The following is a 15,944-nucleotide window of genomic DNA, read 5'->3' as shown; positions in this document are numbered from 1 at the left end:
CTTAACCTGACAGACAATGTTCTTCACATAACCCCAGAAGAAAAAATCGATTGAGGTTAAATCTGGCGCCCTAGGAGGCCAAGCGATTGGTTCATCTCTGCCAATCCATATCCCAGCCATCTCTCTGTCCAGGTGATTCCTAACATGATGGCAGAAATGTGACGGCGCATGCCCGGAAGCCGGGTATGAAACAAACTTCCAGAGTTTTTCTTTTTCCGATGACATAAACCGGATACGTGTATGACAGTTTCCGAGATATTTTTTTTTATTTTGAATACCTTTCATACGGACACCCTGTATTTATATCAGACATATCTAACATGGAATGTTATGTAACTTGTATATTGAATACAATCCTTTACAGTTAGAAACAGAGCTCTTCATTCCACAATATCACGGCGCCGGTGTTCACTGTGAGGTACGAGGAGTTCTCAAGAATGTAATGAGATATGCCAATGCCTACAGGTTCCTTCTTTGTAACGGCGAGTCCTGAACTCGTAGTGTAGGATCTTGAAATAATTTGAGAATATTTCTGAAAAGAAAAAAAAAGAAGAGATAATTGTATATGAGATCTGAGGTTCCTAAGGTCCTCTGGGTTTTAATAACCGTGTGATCTCATAGATGTGTAAGAAGGTTTCGGAGAAATGTACTGATCTACTCGAGCCACCTGCCTTGAAGATGGGAGGGGTTTGTTGCTCGAATACACAGTATCAATCCTGCGTGTCGCAGTATCGGCAATCAACTATGTATCGTGATAAGCAGTTTAATTTAAAATTAAAATTGTAAAAGATAAAACAGTTCCGTCCAATGTGACTAGTGAAGATTTTCTTATTTCAATTCTTCATGCCCTTACATGTTTCGGTCTTTAGAGACCATCATCAGTGGGACATCAATACAGTTGGGAACTACTGTTACAATATACGTTCTGAGCGTTAAAATGTATATACACACAATGTTTACAACGCACAAATAGATACAAAATCTATAGTTTTGTTGTAAAAACAACACAGCACACCACGAACAAACACAGGACGACATCTAAGAACCTTCTTCTCAAGAAAGACAGGAGGCACAAGTTCGGCCCCCGTCAGGAGAGATGTCAAGAGAGGGACACGAACCCATTTGGTTTATAAATTATAACTGAAGTAACAAAAGTTTAAAAAAAAATTAATATGTGAAGACAGCCGCTGTAGTTTGTGCGGTGCGTAGTTTCATTGCAGACAAAAAACTACGCACCGCATTCTGCAACTGTGTGGTGTCCTCAACAATGTCCTCAGCAAAGTACTTTCGTTGCAACGGACGCATTTTGTGCGCTCCTGTAGACGCTGCCTTAAGGAATTCCCTCGTCATGGGTCAGATATTACGCAGTACACCTAAATTTCAATAACAAGCAGCCATGTTTTATTACTGAGTATGAGGCTAGTAATAATGTATTTCTTCTTCATAGCCAGCTGCAGAACCGGAAGAGTAAGTCTTGGTATCTTCCGTAACGGCTACTTTATAAATAATTTGACAGCCATACCGAAAGCGGGTCGCCAGTAGAGCATCTGTTTGTGTGGCAAGCAGAGAATAACAGTGCATTTAGTGCAGGATATTAATTACACTAGCACTAGACACTTATTTACACGATATACCACCCTCTTGTCCCTGAATAGGATAGTTGGAAATAAAGTTACTAAAATGTGGCATATTTGGAACAAGTATTTCAAGTTCCACTTCTGGGTTCAGAATTCTTTTGAAATAAACGAAATGAATGCAGGGAGTTTGCGCGCCGTTTACAGGCTCTTGTGACCCCATCCTGCATTTCTTCACTATGAATAATGCAACCCCTATGAATGATGAAAATGTGATGTTGTATGCTCCGAGCTTGTGTGGTCTCGAAGAAAAGAGATATTTAAGGTCACGGTCTTCCGGGATGTGACCAGAAGAGATAGGCTTCGGTAAATTCCTACACAGCATCCCATAATACCTTAATCTTGCTATTTATCGTCGTGAGTACCTCAAATTCGTTAAAATAGATAAATTCAAAAGAATTGTCTGGGATTTTTATAAGAATTACAGCTATAAATACATAAAAATGGCCTAAATATGCTTACCTTTCTGGAATTAGTTACACGCCTAACTATGGGAATGGGCCACGCCATAGCTCAAGCGGTTAGTCGCTAGCTCCCCACCGCGGCGGCCTGGGTTCGATCACGGGGTCTGGTCAGGTGGGATTTGTGGTGGACAAAGTGGTGCTGGGGCAGGTTTTCTCCGAGTACTTCGGTTTCCCCTGCCAATCTTTATTCCACCAATTGCTCCACAATCACCCTCACCTATCATCTGGGGCTGGTACAATAGGCCAGAAGTGGCCGCAGTACAAGAGACTTAGTCCCACCCCACTAGCAATAAATAGCAAACTGTGGGGATGTACGTCCGGTATCTGGACCACCCGATTATGGCAGTTCGACGGGTAAAACAGAATGAGTAAAATATCCGATTACTAGTCACATCCTCACTTAAATGCTTATCCAATTCGGGAACTATATATTCGCTCTTTAGCTGCCGACCTCACACTCAGAGGCCCAGTTGTGGAGACTGTATTAATATTGATTAATGAAGACTGCAGTCACTCAAGAAACCTGATATCCTTACTTTAGAATCATTCGGCATTTCGGAGAACTCAGCCCGTAGACAACATCAAGACTGAGCTCTGCGCTGTGCCAGAAATCGAGTTCGTGTGATTCGCGGGTGATTGCCATTACATCGGAAGGAGATTTGAATATAAAATATATCCCGTATGGACTATATTTTATATAATTATTTGAGATACTGTCCCAGCATTTGAAGGGAGGCCTGAAGGAAACCGTGAATCTTGTTCAGGATATCCGTTTTGGGGCGGAGATTGAATCTTGGAGCTGCCGAATGCGGTGAATGAATGCACAACCACTGGACCGAATCTTTCGAGAGCCACCTGAGGTCATCTGACTAAATATTGTCTGTCATGATGTTAGAGTGACTGAATCTCTGAATGACATACTGGATGAACTCCTGAATAACTGATCAGCTGATTGAATTACCGTCTGAACTGGTTGACTGGCTGACCGATTGAATGAGTCAATAAATAACCAAATGGCTAATCGACTGGTTGCATAACCAGCAAAGTGATTGACTTGACACAGAACCAAGCAAGAAATTGATTTACCTATTAGGGAATTGACCGATTAATTTGAGTATTGCATTGTCTGAAAGAATGGTTACCTCGTATGAGAGACTGATTGGTTCATGAACTAGCTGGCAGTCGTAGACTTCACGGACAGATTGGCTAACCGCACGCAGTGCCTGAATCACTTAATTAATGGATGGATAGTGCAGGGATAACCATGCTAATGAACTGTTTCACGGAGAGACAGATGACGTGCTGACGTTGTGGCTGATGATTGACGTTCTTAATGGATGACTCTAACACTGATTAATTGACCAACCTTCCCACTGTCTTACTGACTGACACATATCGAAACATGCATTGCCAAACCGGAACGAATGCTGGACATTCACCTTTCATGTTGCTCTTAAGAATTGCCATTAAAATTGAAATATTTTCTTCACTATATAACTTTAACAATGAGCTCAACTAATCTTTGTGTTCGCAATTTGAACATTTACATTCGAGAGGGCTCTGACAGTGCTGTATAACATTCTGGATTGCCGGGTTTTTGGACTTTGTCTATTGTCCGTTATTCTAAAGAAAACAACTTTTCGGGAACCAGATCTGCTTCCGTCTTCAGGTAGGTGGTTGAATGCACCTGCTCTGAAGGGTCCGTTACGAAGTGCAGTGATTAATAGACCCAACAGAGTTAGTGTCTCCGTCACGCATCTGAGGATGGAAACATATACAAATCATGAGCGATTTCATGATGATAATATTTATTACGTTAATATTTAATACGTCACAAATACGGTGATCCCGAAATCAACTTTTGTCCTCAAGGACTTTCTTAATATAAGGACACGAATAACAGACAATTTAGAAAGCTTAGGCGTGTAAGGGACGATACTACTAAAATGGGTCTTTATGTAAGCTGCGAGGGTGTAAACTATTTTCATTTGGCCCATGACAGGGAGGACTGACGGGCTGTTGTGAACGCGATAATCAACTTCCTGTTTCCAGAGAAGATAGGGAATTTCTCAATTACTCGAGAGACTCTTGGCTTTTGAAGGAACACTCTGCTAAATAAATTGAATATGAAAAAGTAAAGCTATCCCTGTAAGAGGCCGTGGAGGCCCACAGGGATGTGAGTCGTCGAGGCTCCCACATTTTCTATACAGTCGGCTCACAGATGACGGTGAGCTTGACAACCTTACCTCCGGGAATATCCCTGGTACTCATTAGTGTTAGAGACTTAGTAGACCACAGAGTTATAGTGCGGCTGGAAAGATTAGGTAAATTGAATCCAATGATCTCATCGCGAATCAAACCCACAACCTTCTGGTTTGTAGCACAGTGCCTCAACCAACTACGCTACCTCGTGCCCCAAATCAATATGAATACAACAGCAAGAGCCTAATATTGCGTTTCTTTGTTATTAATTAGGAAAGCAGTTTTTGTAGCACTGAATCATAATGACTTGGATAGGAAACCATTTCTGGCCCGTATTGTTAGGACCATTCAGCACACCGAACATGGGTCTTGTATCGCAAAGAGGCGGTCTGTATTAATATCTGTTCTTATCGCTGAAGTGGTTAGCATGTTTGTTGCCCATTTGGGATATGTCGAGCTGAATTAGCGGAAGGAGACAAGTTTTCCTCTGTCGCACAAAGTAAGTGCCAGGACATTATGGTCTCCTTAGACATCATCTCCAATTCATTAGTCACTAACGAACTCACAATTCAATACTATTGCAATCTGCGTTACAGACAGGGGCTATTAACTGAAACGTAAAAAATATCCTTTTTAATATTGTTTTCATAGTTGCTAAGTGCTTAACTTTATCCTTTCAGTTTATTTCATAACAGTGTTCAGTCTATCTGTCCCTGTTAGCTGCATCTTCAGGATCTTCTGTCTATGGCTCTACAGCCCTTTGTTGGGCCTTGGTCGCTTTTAAGTTTCTTAATCCTATACACAGTCGTTAGGACTCTTTAGAAGGGAGATCAGCTCGTCGCGAGGCCACTATCTACACACAAAACAACACAAACACAGAATAAACGTAAATAGACATCCATCCTTGAATTTAGATTCGAACCCACGACCCCAATCTTCAAGAGGGGGAAGATAGTTTATGCCTTCGATCGCATGGCCATTGTGACCGGCTCAGAATATTCTATGGGACATTATTTATGTATATATTTATACAATTCACTGATATATTTGAAAAGCTTAATTTATATAGCTCCGAACTGATAATTAATGAACGTTAGCCTGGGAAAATATGGACAGTAGCAGTCGTAATCTAACTTGGTATAAATCAAATTATCTTGATATTTGGTGAAGGAACTGAGGAAGACCACGAAACACTGGCAGGATAGTCGATTTCCGAATGGAGATCTCTGAACCGGTGTGACCCCTATACGATACAGCAAATATGCCCTCTCAGCCTTCCGAAGGCACTTTCTATCAATTTGTGATTTGCAGAGAATCTCTACCGGGGACTTCCCCCGAATGATGACATTGGCACCGACAAACGTACAAGTTTGTTGTGTAGCGTGGTAAATGGGTACCCCTTTCCCTTACGCAGGGTATTACCCCCCACGAGACTGCATTCTCGTGTTAGCCAACGCCGTCACAAGCTCAAATCTTATTTCGCACTTCAAGGAATATGAAAATCACAATATGAGTGGCAGGTAGTTTAGCACGCGTCTACAATTAATTTGCTTTAGCTTTCACACTGACTAACCGGCTGAGTGACTTTCTCCCCAGCACAACTTATTACTGAAATAGTACCTATCTAAAAAAATGGCTCTTAATTATGATAACCTCAAAACAGACTATTAAATTTAACAAACTGTACCACTTGTTTTAACATAAAAAGTCTGCATTTCTTATTTACTGACGTAGCATGTATATTTTATATTTTATTTTGTTTCATTCTTAGTTGGGTGAGGCTGAGTCAACTTGGTACTGCCGCCCTTACTGGTCTATTGTACCAGCCCCAGATGATAGGTGAGGGTGATTGTGAAGCAATTGGTGGAATGAAGATTGGCAGGGGAAACCGAAGTACTCGAAAAAACCTTCCCCAGCACCATTATGTCCACCACAAATCCCATATGACGTGACCAGGAATCGAACCCGGGCCGCCGCGATAGGAAGCCAGCGACTAACCGCTTGAGCTATGGCACGGCCCTAGAATATACTTAATTTTGTATGAAACTTTAAATAACCAGCTATTGTTTACCTGTACAGCACTAAGTAACTTGTTTCAGATATTATGAATTAATGATAGTGATTTTCCGAAACTCGATATTACAGGAAGGACGTTAAGGTTGTATTCCCGTTTGACTGCTCAGTCCGTCAGCGTGCAGGGTTACGTAACTGAGGCGTCTCTTGGTCTGGTTGCAGGATCGGCACGCCCTGGAGAGGACCGAGCCAGAGGTGGACTCGAGCCAAGACTACGAGCTGCTGCTGGGGTATGAGAACGGGACCCACACGGTCATCAGGTTCCGGAGACGGTACGACACTTGCGATCCGCACGATTTCAGGATCACGGTAAGTCCCTGACAGTCGCTCAGCTGGCCAAGAATTTGTAAACTTTTTATGGAACCCACAGAATCATTACCGTGTTCACAAGAACCCGCTAGCGGCCTCTATCATGGGTTACATTAATCCAGCCCATAGCCTCACGCTCCGTCTAGTAAATATTCTTCTGTACAGTGACCATACTTGCGCAGATGTGCACGGAATGTCTGTGATGTTCGTGCAAAATATACGTAAGCGGAATATACAGGAATTGTCGCATCTACACAGCAAATACTGCTGCGCTAAGCGCATTTGCGACGGAGNGCAGGATCGGCACGCCCTGGAGAGGACCGAGCCAGAGGTGGACTCGAGCCAAGACTACGAGCTGCTGCTGGGGTATGAGAACGGGACCCACACGGTCATCAGGTTCCGGAGACGGTACGACACTTGCGATCCGCACGATTTCAGGATCACGGTAAGTCCCTGACAGTCGCTCAGCTGGCCAAGAATTTGTAAACTTTTTATGGAACCCACAGAATCATTACCGTGTTCACAAGAACCCGCTAGCGGCCTCTATCATGGGTTACATTAATCCAGCCCATAGCCTCACGCTCCGTCTAGTAAATATTCTTCTGTACAGTGACCATACTTGCGCAGATGTGCACGGAGTGTCTGTGATATTCCTGCAAAATATACGTAAGCGGAGGACATTGTGAATATACAGGAATTGTCACATCTACACAGCAAATATTACTGCGCTAAGCGCATTTGCGACGGAATTGTTACTGAGGACAAATTGCTACTGCGGCATATCACCACACGTTTTATATCGGTACTTCAGGCAACAGGAACTGTTAATAAAATGTACGAACATTTGAAAATCTATATTATGAATCAGCTAAGTGTTTGATCATTCCTCTGAATACCAGAGTAGCTTCTTCTCGTTCATGTTTCTGCATAACTAATTATATTACTCGTGAACGGAGAAGTTCATAGAGATAGGCCTAGGCCCATTGGGGCTGTAGTGCCAGGGAAAAAAAATTATATTACTCGTGTTATACAAAGGCATAGTACTTACGGCGTGACTGTGTGTCATCGCGTTCCAAGTACCTAACGAAAGGCCGATATCGTCACCAGCAAAATCATCATCATCAACCTTATTATTGTGGCACCCGTCAATAATGCAACAATATTTTTAACATATAAAAAGATCTCTAAAATATGTTTCTCACTAAAAGTGTAACTTTAATAATTTACGATGTTGTTAAAATCATAAAATGTCATTAAGACACTAAAAGTATAACTTATATAGTAAAAGTGATATCACATTACTAAAATGTAGTTTTACATATATTTCTTCTCTCTTTACAACGTGTTTCGGCCGCACATGGGCCATCATCAGGTAATTTTCATTTTGTTTTTCGGGGAGACCACTGCACTATTCATTTGTCTATTGCCATTGTTCAGTTTTTATCTAAAGACTAGAACGCTGTCTTTGTACTCTTTTGCGGCCATCTTAGTGTTCGCGTGTCTTGTTTCTCCCGTGTGTGTGTTACTGTTGTGGTCTTCCTCAATGCCTCAATGCAACGGGTTGCTGAAATACGACACGAACAACAGGAACAACAGGAAGATGTGGACGAAAGTAGCCAAGAGGCGAAGCCCAACTTGCTCTTTATTCTTAAAAGGAGATCTAACCAATTTTAAGCTTGCAAATACGACCATTCCTATTTTCCTCCATTCCACCTCTCTCCCCTACGTCTCTTAAGATTTTTTTAGTTGACCTAATCCTTCCAGCCGCACTATGGCCCTGGGGTCGACTCAGCCTCTAACAGAAATGAGTACCAGGAATTAATTAAATAACTTTCCTAGGGAGTAAAACGTGGCCGCCGCGTAGAGCTGACAACCTTATCGCCATCTTTGAGCCGATTGTATAGATAATGTGGGAGTCTCGACGTCTCACAGCCCTATGGGCCTTCATGGCCTGGTACAGGCATAGCTTTACTTGCTTTTACTTTAATCCTTCCGGCCGTATTATATCACTGGGACCGACTGAACCTCTATCAGATTTCAGTACCAGGAATTTTCTTTGGGGGTAAACAGAGGCCGGAGCGTAAGACTAACATCAGCGCTCTCTGTGAGCCGGTTGTCTAGAAGATATGGAAGCCTCGACGTCTCATAACTCTATGCCTGCACGCTCGTTTACAGGGATACAGCGAATGAGTGATTATGAACTTCCTAACTTCGTTAATATTTCAGTTTTCCTAATCTCTTTCTCTTGTTCTCTGGGTTTCTGGTAGGGATTATAGCTTCGAGAACAAATGCTCTGTCCTTGTGTTATTGTATCTGCTACATGTGTCATGTTAACTCCATGGAAGAGAATGCTTCTATAGAATCCAGTAGTCGCTCCGTCTAATTTCCCACCATCTTGTGGAACTCGAAGTTTCATTTAAATGCGTTAAAATTCCCGCAGGCGTTCAGTCACGTGAGTGTCGAACGCCCAACAGAATTTAAAGCATTTTCTCTCCTCGTAAACTTTGAACATTGTATGCTCATTACCCTGTTCAAAATAGCGTACCACTGAACCCTACAAATGTAATTACTGCTAGTGTATATGTACCCGAGTTCACAAGTCCTTACGTTTGTGGTTCTCATACTGAATACGATATTAATTTTTATCCTATATTTCACTCATTTGCTTTCGAAGATCAAATTTTTCAGTGCGGAAGTTTTAACTAATCTGCCACATTTTCAATCCTAATTTTGTGTATCTTCTCGTTCCGTTTGGTTCGTTTACAAATGTCGGTATTAACATTGAAAATTCCTAGCCAGACGTTTATATGCTTTCTACGAAATTTATCAAATACACGTTTTGAGTGTATGACGTAACGTATGACACAAACTCCGTCCTAAGTGCAACAGTTTATTGTAGTTCTTTTGTCTTCTTTTCTTCTACACTACATGTTTCGGCCGTAAATGGCCATCATCAGGTGTATTTCTCTTACGTAGCTGTTACACTGCACATAGTTTAAAATTTAAAAACACCAGCTTTCTTAATTGTTCATTTCTCTGTTGTTAATAGGTCCTGATATATCAGAATCCCCTCTCTGATATTTGTCATATGTATAAACTCTTTGTTAATTTACATACGTCAATTTGATTTTTAAAAATCTTCAATTTAAATTTAAATTTTTTTTGTTCTGAGTGTAAAAGCCACTTTCTACATCATCATCATCATCATCATCATCATCATCTTTATCCTCAGTTTGGACATGCGCATTGCGACAGTAATGTGATGGCACCGATTTGAGGGGTGGAATGCCACATCCCATTGGCTGCGCAGTTTCCCCTCTTTGTTGCTGTTTGAACAGGGCTTTCACTATACAGCCAAATCTCTTAACTTTCTTAACAGACTCTAAAAGTCCTCGAATTGAACTGAACGAATGTATGCGTTGCCAAGAACATAAACACTTCTTCTGCTCAACTGCCGGGAATTAAGACGTACAAATCGACTTCATAGCGAAAAAACATAAATTCCCTTCCTACTCCTAACCGTATCAACAAAGACACTAAAGGCTTCTGACGATGGTGGATGACACACAGAATTACTGGGGTTTAGGACTTTTTCTATTGTCCTGATTTTTTAGGTATTAGAGGACACGACGTTTCGAAAACTGAATTTGTTTCCATCTTCAGCCTATTAATATATATTGAAATAGCTGGGAAAATCTGACAGGAGTTGTCCAGTGATTGAGATTAGCTCTTTCTAAGAGACCAAACTGAGTATGTGTCCTCCTTTCTAACCTGAAGACGGAAACAGATCCAGTTTTCGAAACGTCGTGTCCTCTATTACCTAAAAATCCGGACAATGGAAAAAGACCAGAACCCCAGTCACTCTGCATATCAACATAACCTGCCACATTCCTGTTGTAACCAAAACATACTTTGTCCCCTCCATAAGCAGTCACCCCTGAACATTCTCAGGACAATATCTCGTGTCCTTCAAACGCACTGTACCTCGTTCCCAGGCATCACTGAAATTCCGAGAACTTTGCAAGGGTTTCATAACGCGGTAATTTTAAAGTGAAATGTCGCTCTGCTCGAACCTATGTGCTTGTGTATTACCTCATTATATTTGTAGCAACTCTATTGAAAACGCCAAGGTTTACGTAACGTATAGTTTACAGGGAATGACGTTGTGTGGAGTGGGACTAAGTCCCTTGTACTGCGGCCACTTCTGGCCTATTGCACCAGCCCCAGATGATAGGTGAGGGTGATTGTGGAGCAATTGGTGGAATGAAGATTGGCAGGGAAAACCGAAGTACTCGGAGAAAACCTGCCCTAGCGTCACTTTGTCCACCACAAATCCCACTTTACCAGACCCGGGATCGAACCCGGGCCGCCGCGGTGGGAAGCCAGCGACTAACCGCTTGAGCTATGGCGCGGCCAATAACAAAAGTTAATATAGATTTACTTCCTCAGCAGAAAGTAAGTTAAAAGAGACATACAGGGTCTGCTCAGTGCTGACGGGCTTTCAGAAATGAAACGTGTAGGCTTATTTTGTAAGGTTATTATTACGCCTTTCACAAACAACAATAAAATAGAAGAATTCCGTCTTCTGGGATGTAGCGCCGTTTATATATTATGTGAACCGACGTTTCGGAGGAACATATTGTCGCGTGTTATTTGTAGATTGTTAAATAAACCAATTAACCATCTCTACGGCATATTCAGTAACGAAACACGTTACAATATCACCTCTATCTTCAGGGTTGAAAAATCAGCGAACTGAAGCTACCTGCTCACGCTGGTTCTTCGTTGGCGGATTTTTCTACCCTGAAGATGTAGGCGATACATCCCTCCGAAACGTCGGTTAACACAATATCTACAGGCGCCACATCACAGAATACGGCATTCTTCATAGTCACCGCCGTGAAAATCTCAAATCTTACAAAACAATGAAATTGTCCAAACCATTTTTTTATCTAAGCTGCTGCTGTTTCAGGTGAGGAACTTGTTAATGTTTTCATATTACTAAAAGATGTATTCTGGGTTCAGTTCGTAAAGAAAACTCAGCCAGGCCATTTTGAACATGGGAGGAGGACATTTTTACCAAAAACAACCGCCTACTGCATGATTATGTTTATGAAACGCATATATTTATTTTAATAGAACTTCACTTTGCATTAAGTTGAAGAATCATAAGATGGAAGTCAATTTGCTTGGAATGAAATTGTTTCTTTAGTTTCGTATATTGGCGAGCATCGGGTAGCCCTGAAGCACAGAGTTTGTAATGCCATCTGTGTTTGATGGCTGACTTGATCTGACAGCCATTTCGGTGAACATTCATGACAGTTCTTCATCTTAATTGTATTTGTTTGTCTGACAATAGTTCCATATTTTATCCATAATTCCACTTAGGCCATCTGCACAATAAAAGCTGGTAACTAACGCAAACTCAATTGACGTTGTTCTACACAGAATAGCACTCGTGATTCATATTCGGAAGTCCTTACGGCGTATTTGCCCCATGTAAATACTGATGAGTCACAGAAACAGCCGTTGCTAAGTAATACACGCACGCAACAATACAACAACGGAGTTATGCAACAGCTCGGTAAACACGTTCCAACGCGCAGCAGTGGAAACTGTATCAAGTCAAAGTCAAAGTTACATTGCAACTGACGGGCAGTCAGTCTCTCTGTCTTGGTGTCGAGCTCCGGCTGGGGCTCATCACCAGATGTTTCTTCTTATATGAAAGTTACTGTCCTGTTCATTTGGGGCGCCCTCTCTGGCGAGAGATCGTTTCTGTCATTTGTCAGTCATAGTCGGGGAAATTGTGTGTCAGTGGACGAATGTTGCTCGTTGCTAGGCAGTAGTAAGCGCGCCAGTGTACTAGCTGGGTAGTGATCATGTGACTTGTGTTTTCTGTGTGATATGTGCCATGTTTTCTATGTGGTCCGTCCCGCGGCTATATGAGGATATTTCCAGAAGCTAGAAGTAGTTCAAATTTCAGTTCTGTACGGGAGGCTGTGAAGAACAGAGTTAATGCAAGAGTGTGGCTGTGAAGAGAAGACTTTATAGTGATTTCGTGTGTTACTTTCTGTGTTGAGATCCGTTGCCAGGAGACGACTAGTGAAGACGGAGAATCCTACTGCGTGTGCAACGGTAGACTGGAAAGTGTGTAGAATAGCGAGAGCGTTATAGTTGAGTGTAATTAAGAGAACTTGTAACCGAAGTGCCAATGAATCCAATCATGCGATATAGAACATAGCCCCCTACACGTGACAATATCTTGGCATGAAGACTGAGCATTCTGACAGGATTCTCGTGCCAGACAAATGACGGTGTAATACTTTTTTTTTCCTTTTGTAATCATTCCATAATTCTACTTTGTGTAGTCTGGGCTAATGGCACCATCATTACATAAACCAATAATAAATAAATAAATAAATAAATACGCTCAGATTATTTAAAATCGCATAGAAATGGATAAACTGCAGAATTTACAGCTATTCTTGATATTTTGAAACCATCGTCATCTGTACGAATCCCACAGCAACTTTCTTTTCGCAGTTCTCCAACTCAATTTAGCTAACCCCTGCCACGTTCTACACTTTCCTTGCCGACTTGTGCTCATGTCAGCGTGAAGTAACGTACATTTAGATTAAACTTTTTGGACAAAAACACGGAATTTGCTCCAGGAGATGGAAGAAAAAGTGACAATATAGAAGCTTAAGTTCTGCCTCAGTTAATTTGCTATCCAACGCGAAACTACCTTTCATGACAGTAGTTCATCATTCAGGTATCTCATCTTTGTGATGAAACTTTTGAAGCCTGAAACTCGTTCGAATAATATTTCAAGATTTATTTAACACCGTACAGAACACACTGTGTTTCCATTAGAAAGAGCAGTCTTATTAATGCCGTTTTTCAGATAATACTGAGAAATGTAAAGGAACTTCTACTTTGGAAAAAGATGCANTCGAATCCCGGTATCCTGTGAGGTACGAACTGAATTCTTATATATTATTCTTATACACTGCCGGTCACGGTAGCCGAGCGGTCTAAGGCATGCACTGTCTTCGCTCGCTTGGAAACCGGGATCGTGGGTTCGAATCCCGGTATCCTGTGAGGTACGAACTGAATTCTTATATATTATTCTTATACACTGCCGGTCACGGTAGCCGAGCGGTCTAAGGCATGCACTGTCTTCGCTCGCTTGGAAACCGGGATCGTGGGTTCGAATCCCGGTATCCTGTGAGGTACGAACTGAATTCTTATATATTATTCTTATACACTGCCGGTCACGGTAGCCGAGCGGTCTAAGGCATGCACTGTCTTCGCTCGCTTGGAAACCGGGATCGTGAGTTCGAATCCCACTCAGGGCATGGATGTTTAGTTTGTGTGTGTGTGTTTTTCTGTGTTTGTGTACAGGTAAAGGCTTTGCGACGAGCTGCTCACCCGCCCAAGGAGTCCTCCCGAATGTGTAAGATCTAGAAAAACCGAAGTGAACGGAGAAGTTCATGGAGGTAGGCCTAGGCCTACCGGGGCTGAAAAAAATTGTACAGTCAGTTTCGAGGATAAGTTGCTATCGGCATTTCAGATTTCTACAAAAACATGTCTGGCACAAGTATTTTTGCAGCAAGAATAAGCCATACACTCCACAAATTGTCGGGGTTTAGTTACATCTTGTGTTGAAGTTCGAATATTTCTGCGTGTATTTCAATCGATATATGAAGGGTGATTGAGGTTGAAGGACAAAATGGACATTGCATACGTCACGCGGCTAAACACCGAAAGCCAAAGCAACGATTGCCTAAAAATTTAGGTTTTCAGGGAGGTAAAATCATAGCTTACTCGTATTGACTTCTGGGTCAATACGCCATGGAATCTGATACATGGTAAGTAGCTTTTCTGAAAAATAAGAAGACGAAAACCCAGCTCCATCTCCTGCCATGACCGTACTGCGGTCTTCTGGGATTCGACGTCATGTAATCTAGTAGCTGCATATCCACATTTTGTACGAATATACTAATTCCATCCAGTACCCATAAAATACGGTTGTCTTCTGGGTTATGTCACCATATATTCTGGTAGGTGAGTACCAACATTACAGAAGAACATACTAACTCCATCTTCTTCCCTTAAGATACTATGACCTTCTCGGATCTGACGCTCTGAACTTTGATAGCTGGGTAACAGCGTTTTGGGAGTGATGAAGATATTAACGCCCCGGGTATGTTATGGTCCTATGGTTTATGCCAACTTATCTTAGTCAGGCAAAGACATATTGTCGCCTGTCACCGTGACTGACGACTGGGTACGGTTTGATAATTGGATTTATTAACAACCTAGAGTACGTACAATTATTTGTAACACTGTTCCTGATTTTCACACTACAAATCACTTCACGCTAATCTCTTCAGTCTATCTGCACTAGTCTTCACGGATCTGTAACACAAGAACTATAAAAGTCTCCCCAAATCACACACCCTCAACACCACTGCGGTACAGCGCACATAAAGTCTTCTAATCAGACGTTAAATCTTCATAGACTGACTTCTTGTACTCTTCTATACTCCTCGAGCTTACTGCTTGCTTGTTCGCGTGCTTCATCCTCCACAACTACTTGTACTTGTAACTTGTAACTGACCTGAGCGAAGTCTGTCACTTATATAGCCGCGGAACGGACATGGAACTAGAGTAAACACATATCATATGATCGCTATCCAGCCAGTCTATTGGCGCGTCGGTCGGATCTACAGAAAACACAGCTTCCTCTACTGTTGCGTGTTAGACCGTGTTTACAGAACTGTTGCCTGGCAACGTATTGGTCAAATATGTTACAATATTTTAGGGTGCGTTCCTATCAGATAGTGACGTAGATCATTGGTCTCTTTTCAACATACTGTGATATATAGGCCGTTTATAGAAAACAACTCGGTACAAAACACGTTTCCGTGAAGGTAGATTCCTAGAGACCACCTCAGTACTAAATATGTTTCCGTGTAAAGGAACGCTCAACAAACGTTTCCGTGTAAACGAAATTCAACAAACACTTCGTAGGATACACGACACTATATAAACCGCCGTGCAGATATGAACGAATTCCTTGTCACTTTTGGCTCCTAAACTCGAACCAAATCAGTCGCAGTAGAAGAGAGAATGGAGCGAATCTTATGCAGTCATTGATTATAAGTCGTTTTAATCGATTCTGATTAAGAGTGATTGTAAGCGGCCTCCGTAGTCTAGAGGTGACGTTCCCACCTCATGACTCAAGGTACCCGGCGGA

General features: G+C 41.9%; 1 protein-coding gene across 2 annotated transcripts in view; it reads left to right on the top strand.

The window, feature by feature from the left end:
• LOC111861505 (MOXD1 homolog 2) overlaps nucleotides 1-15,944 on the top strand; it is a 272,739-nt gene that overhangs the window by 191,147 nt on the left and 65,648 nt on the right. For both annotated transcript variants that reach the window (XM_033750350.1, XM_023846149.2), the window contains one exon: nucleotides 6,981-7,127. In XM_033750350.1, coding sequence (XP_033606241.1) covers nucleotides 6,981-7,127 — 147 coding nt within the window. The remainder of the gene's footprint in view (nucleotides 1-6,980; nucleotides 7,128-15,944) is intronic.

This window comes from Cryptotermes secundus, unplaced genomic scaffold (genome assembly GCF_002891405.2).
Source record: "Cryptotermes secundus unplaced genomic scaffold, Csec_1.0 scaffold909, whole genome shotgun sequence".
Taxonomy (NCBI): Eukaryota; Metazoa; Arthropoda; class Insecta; order Blattodea; family Kalotermitidae; genus Cryptotermes; species Cryptotermes secundus.
The sequence above is the reverse complement of the archived record's forward strand: the minus strand, read 5'-3'. Positions and strand labels throughout refer to the sequence as shown.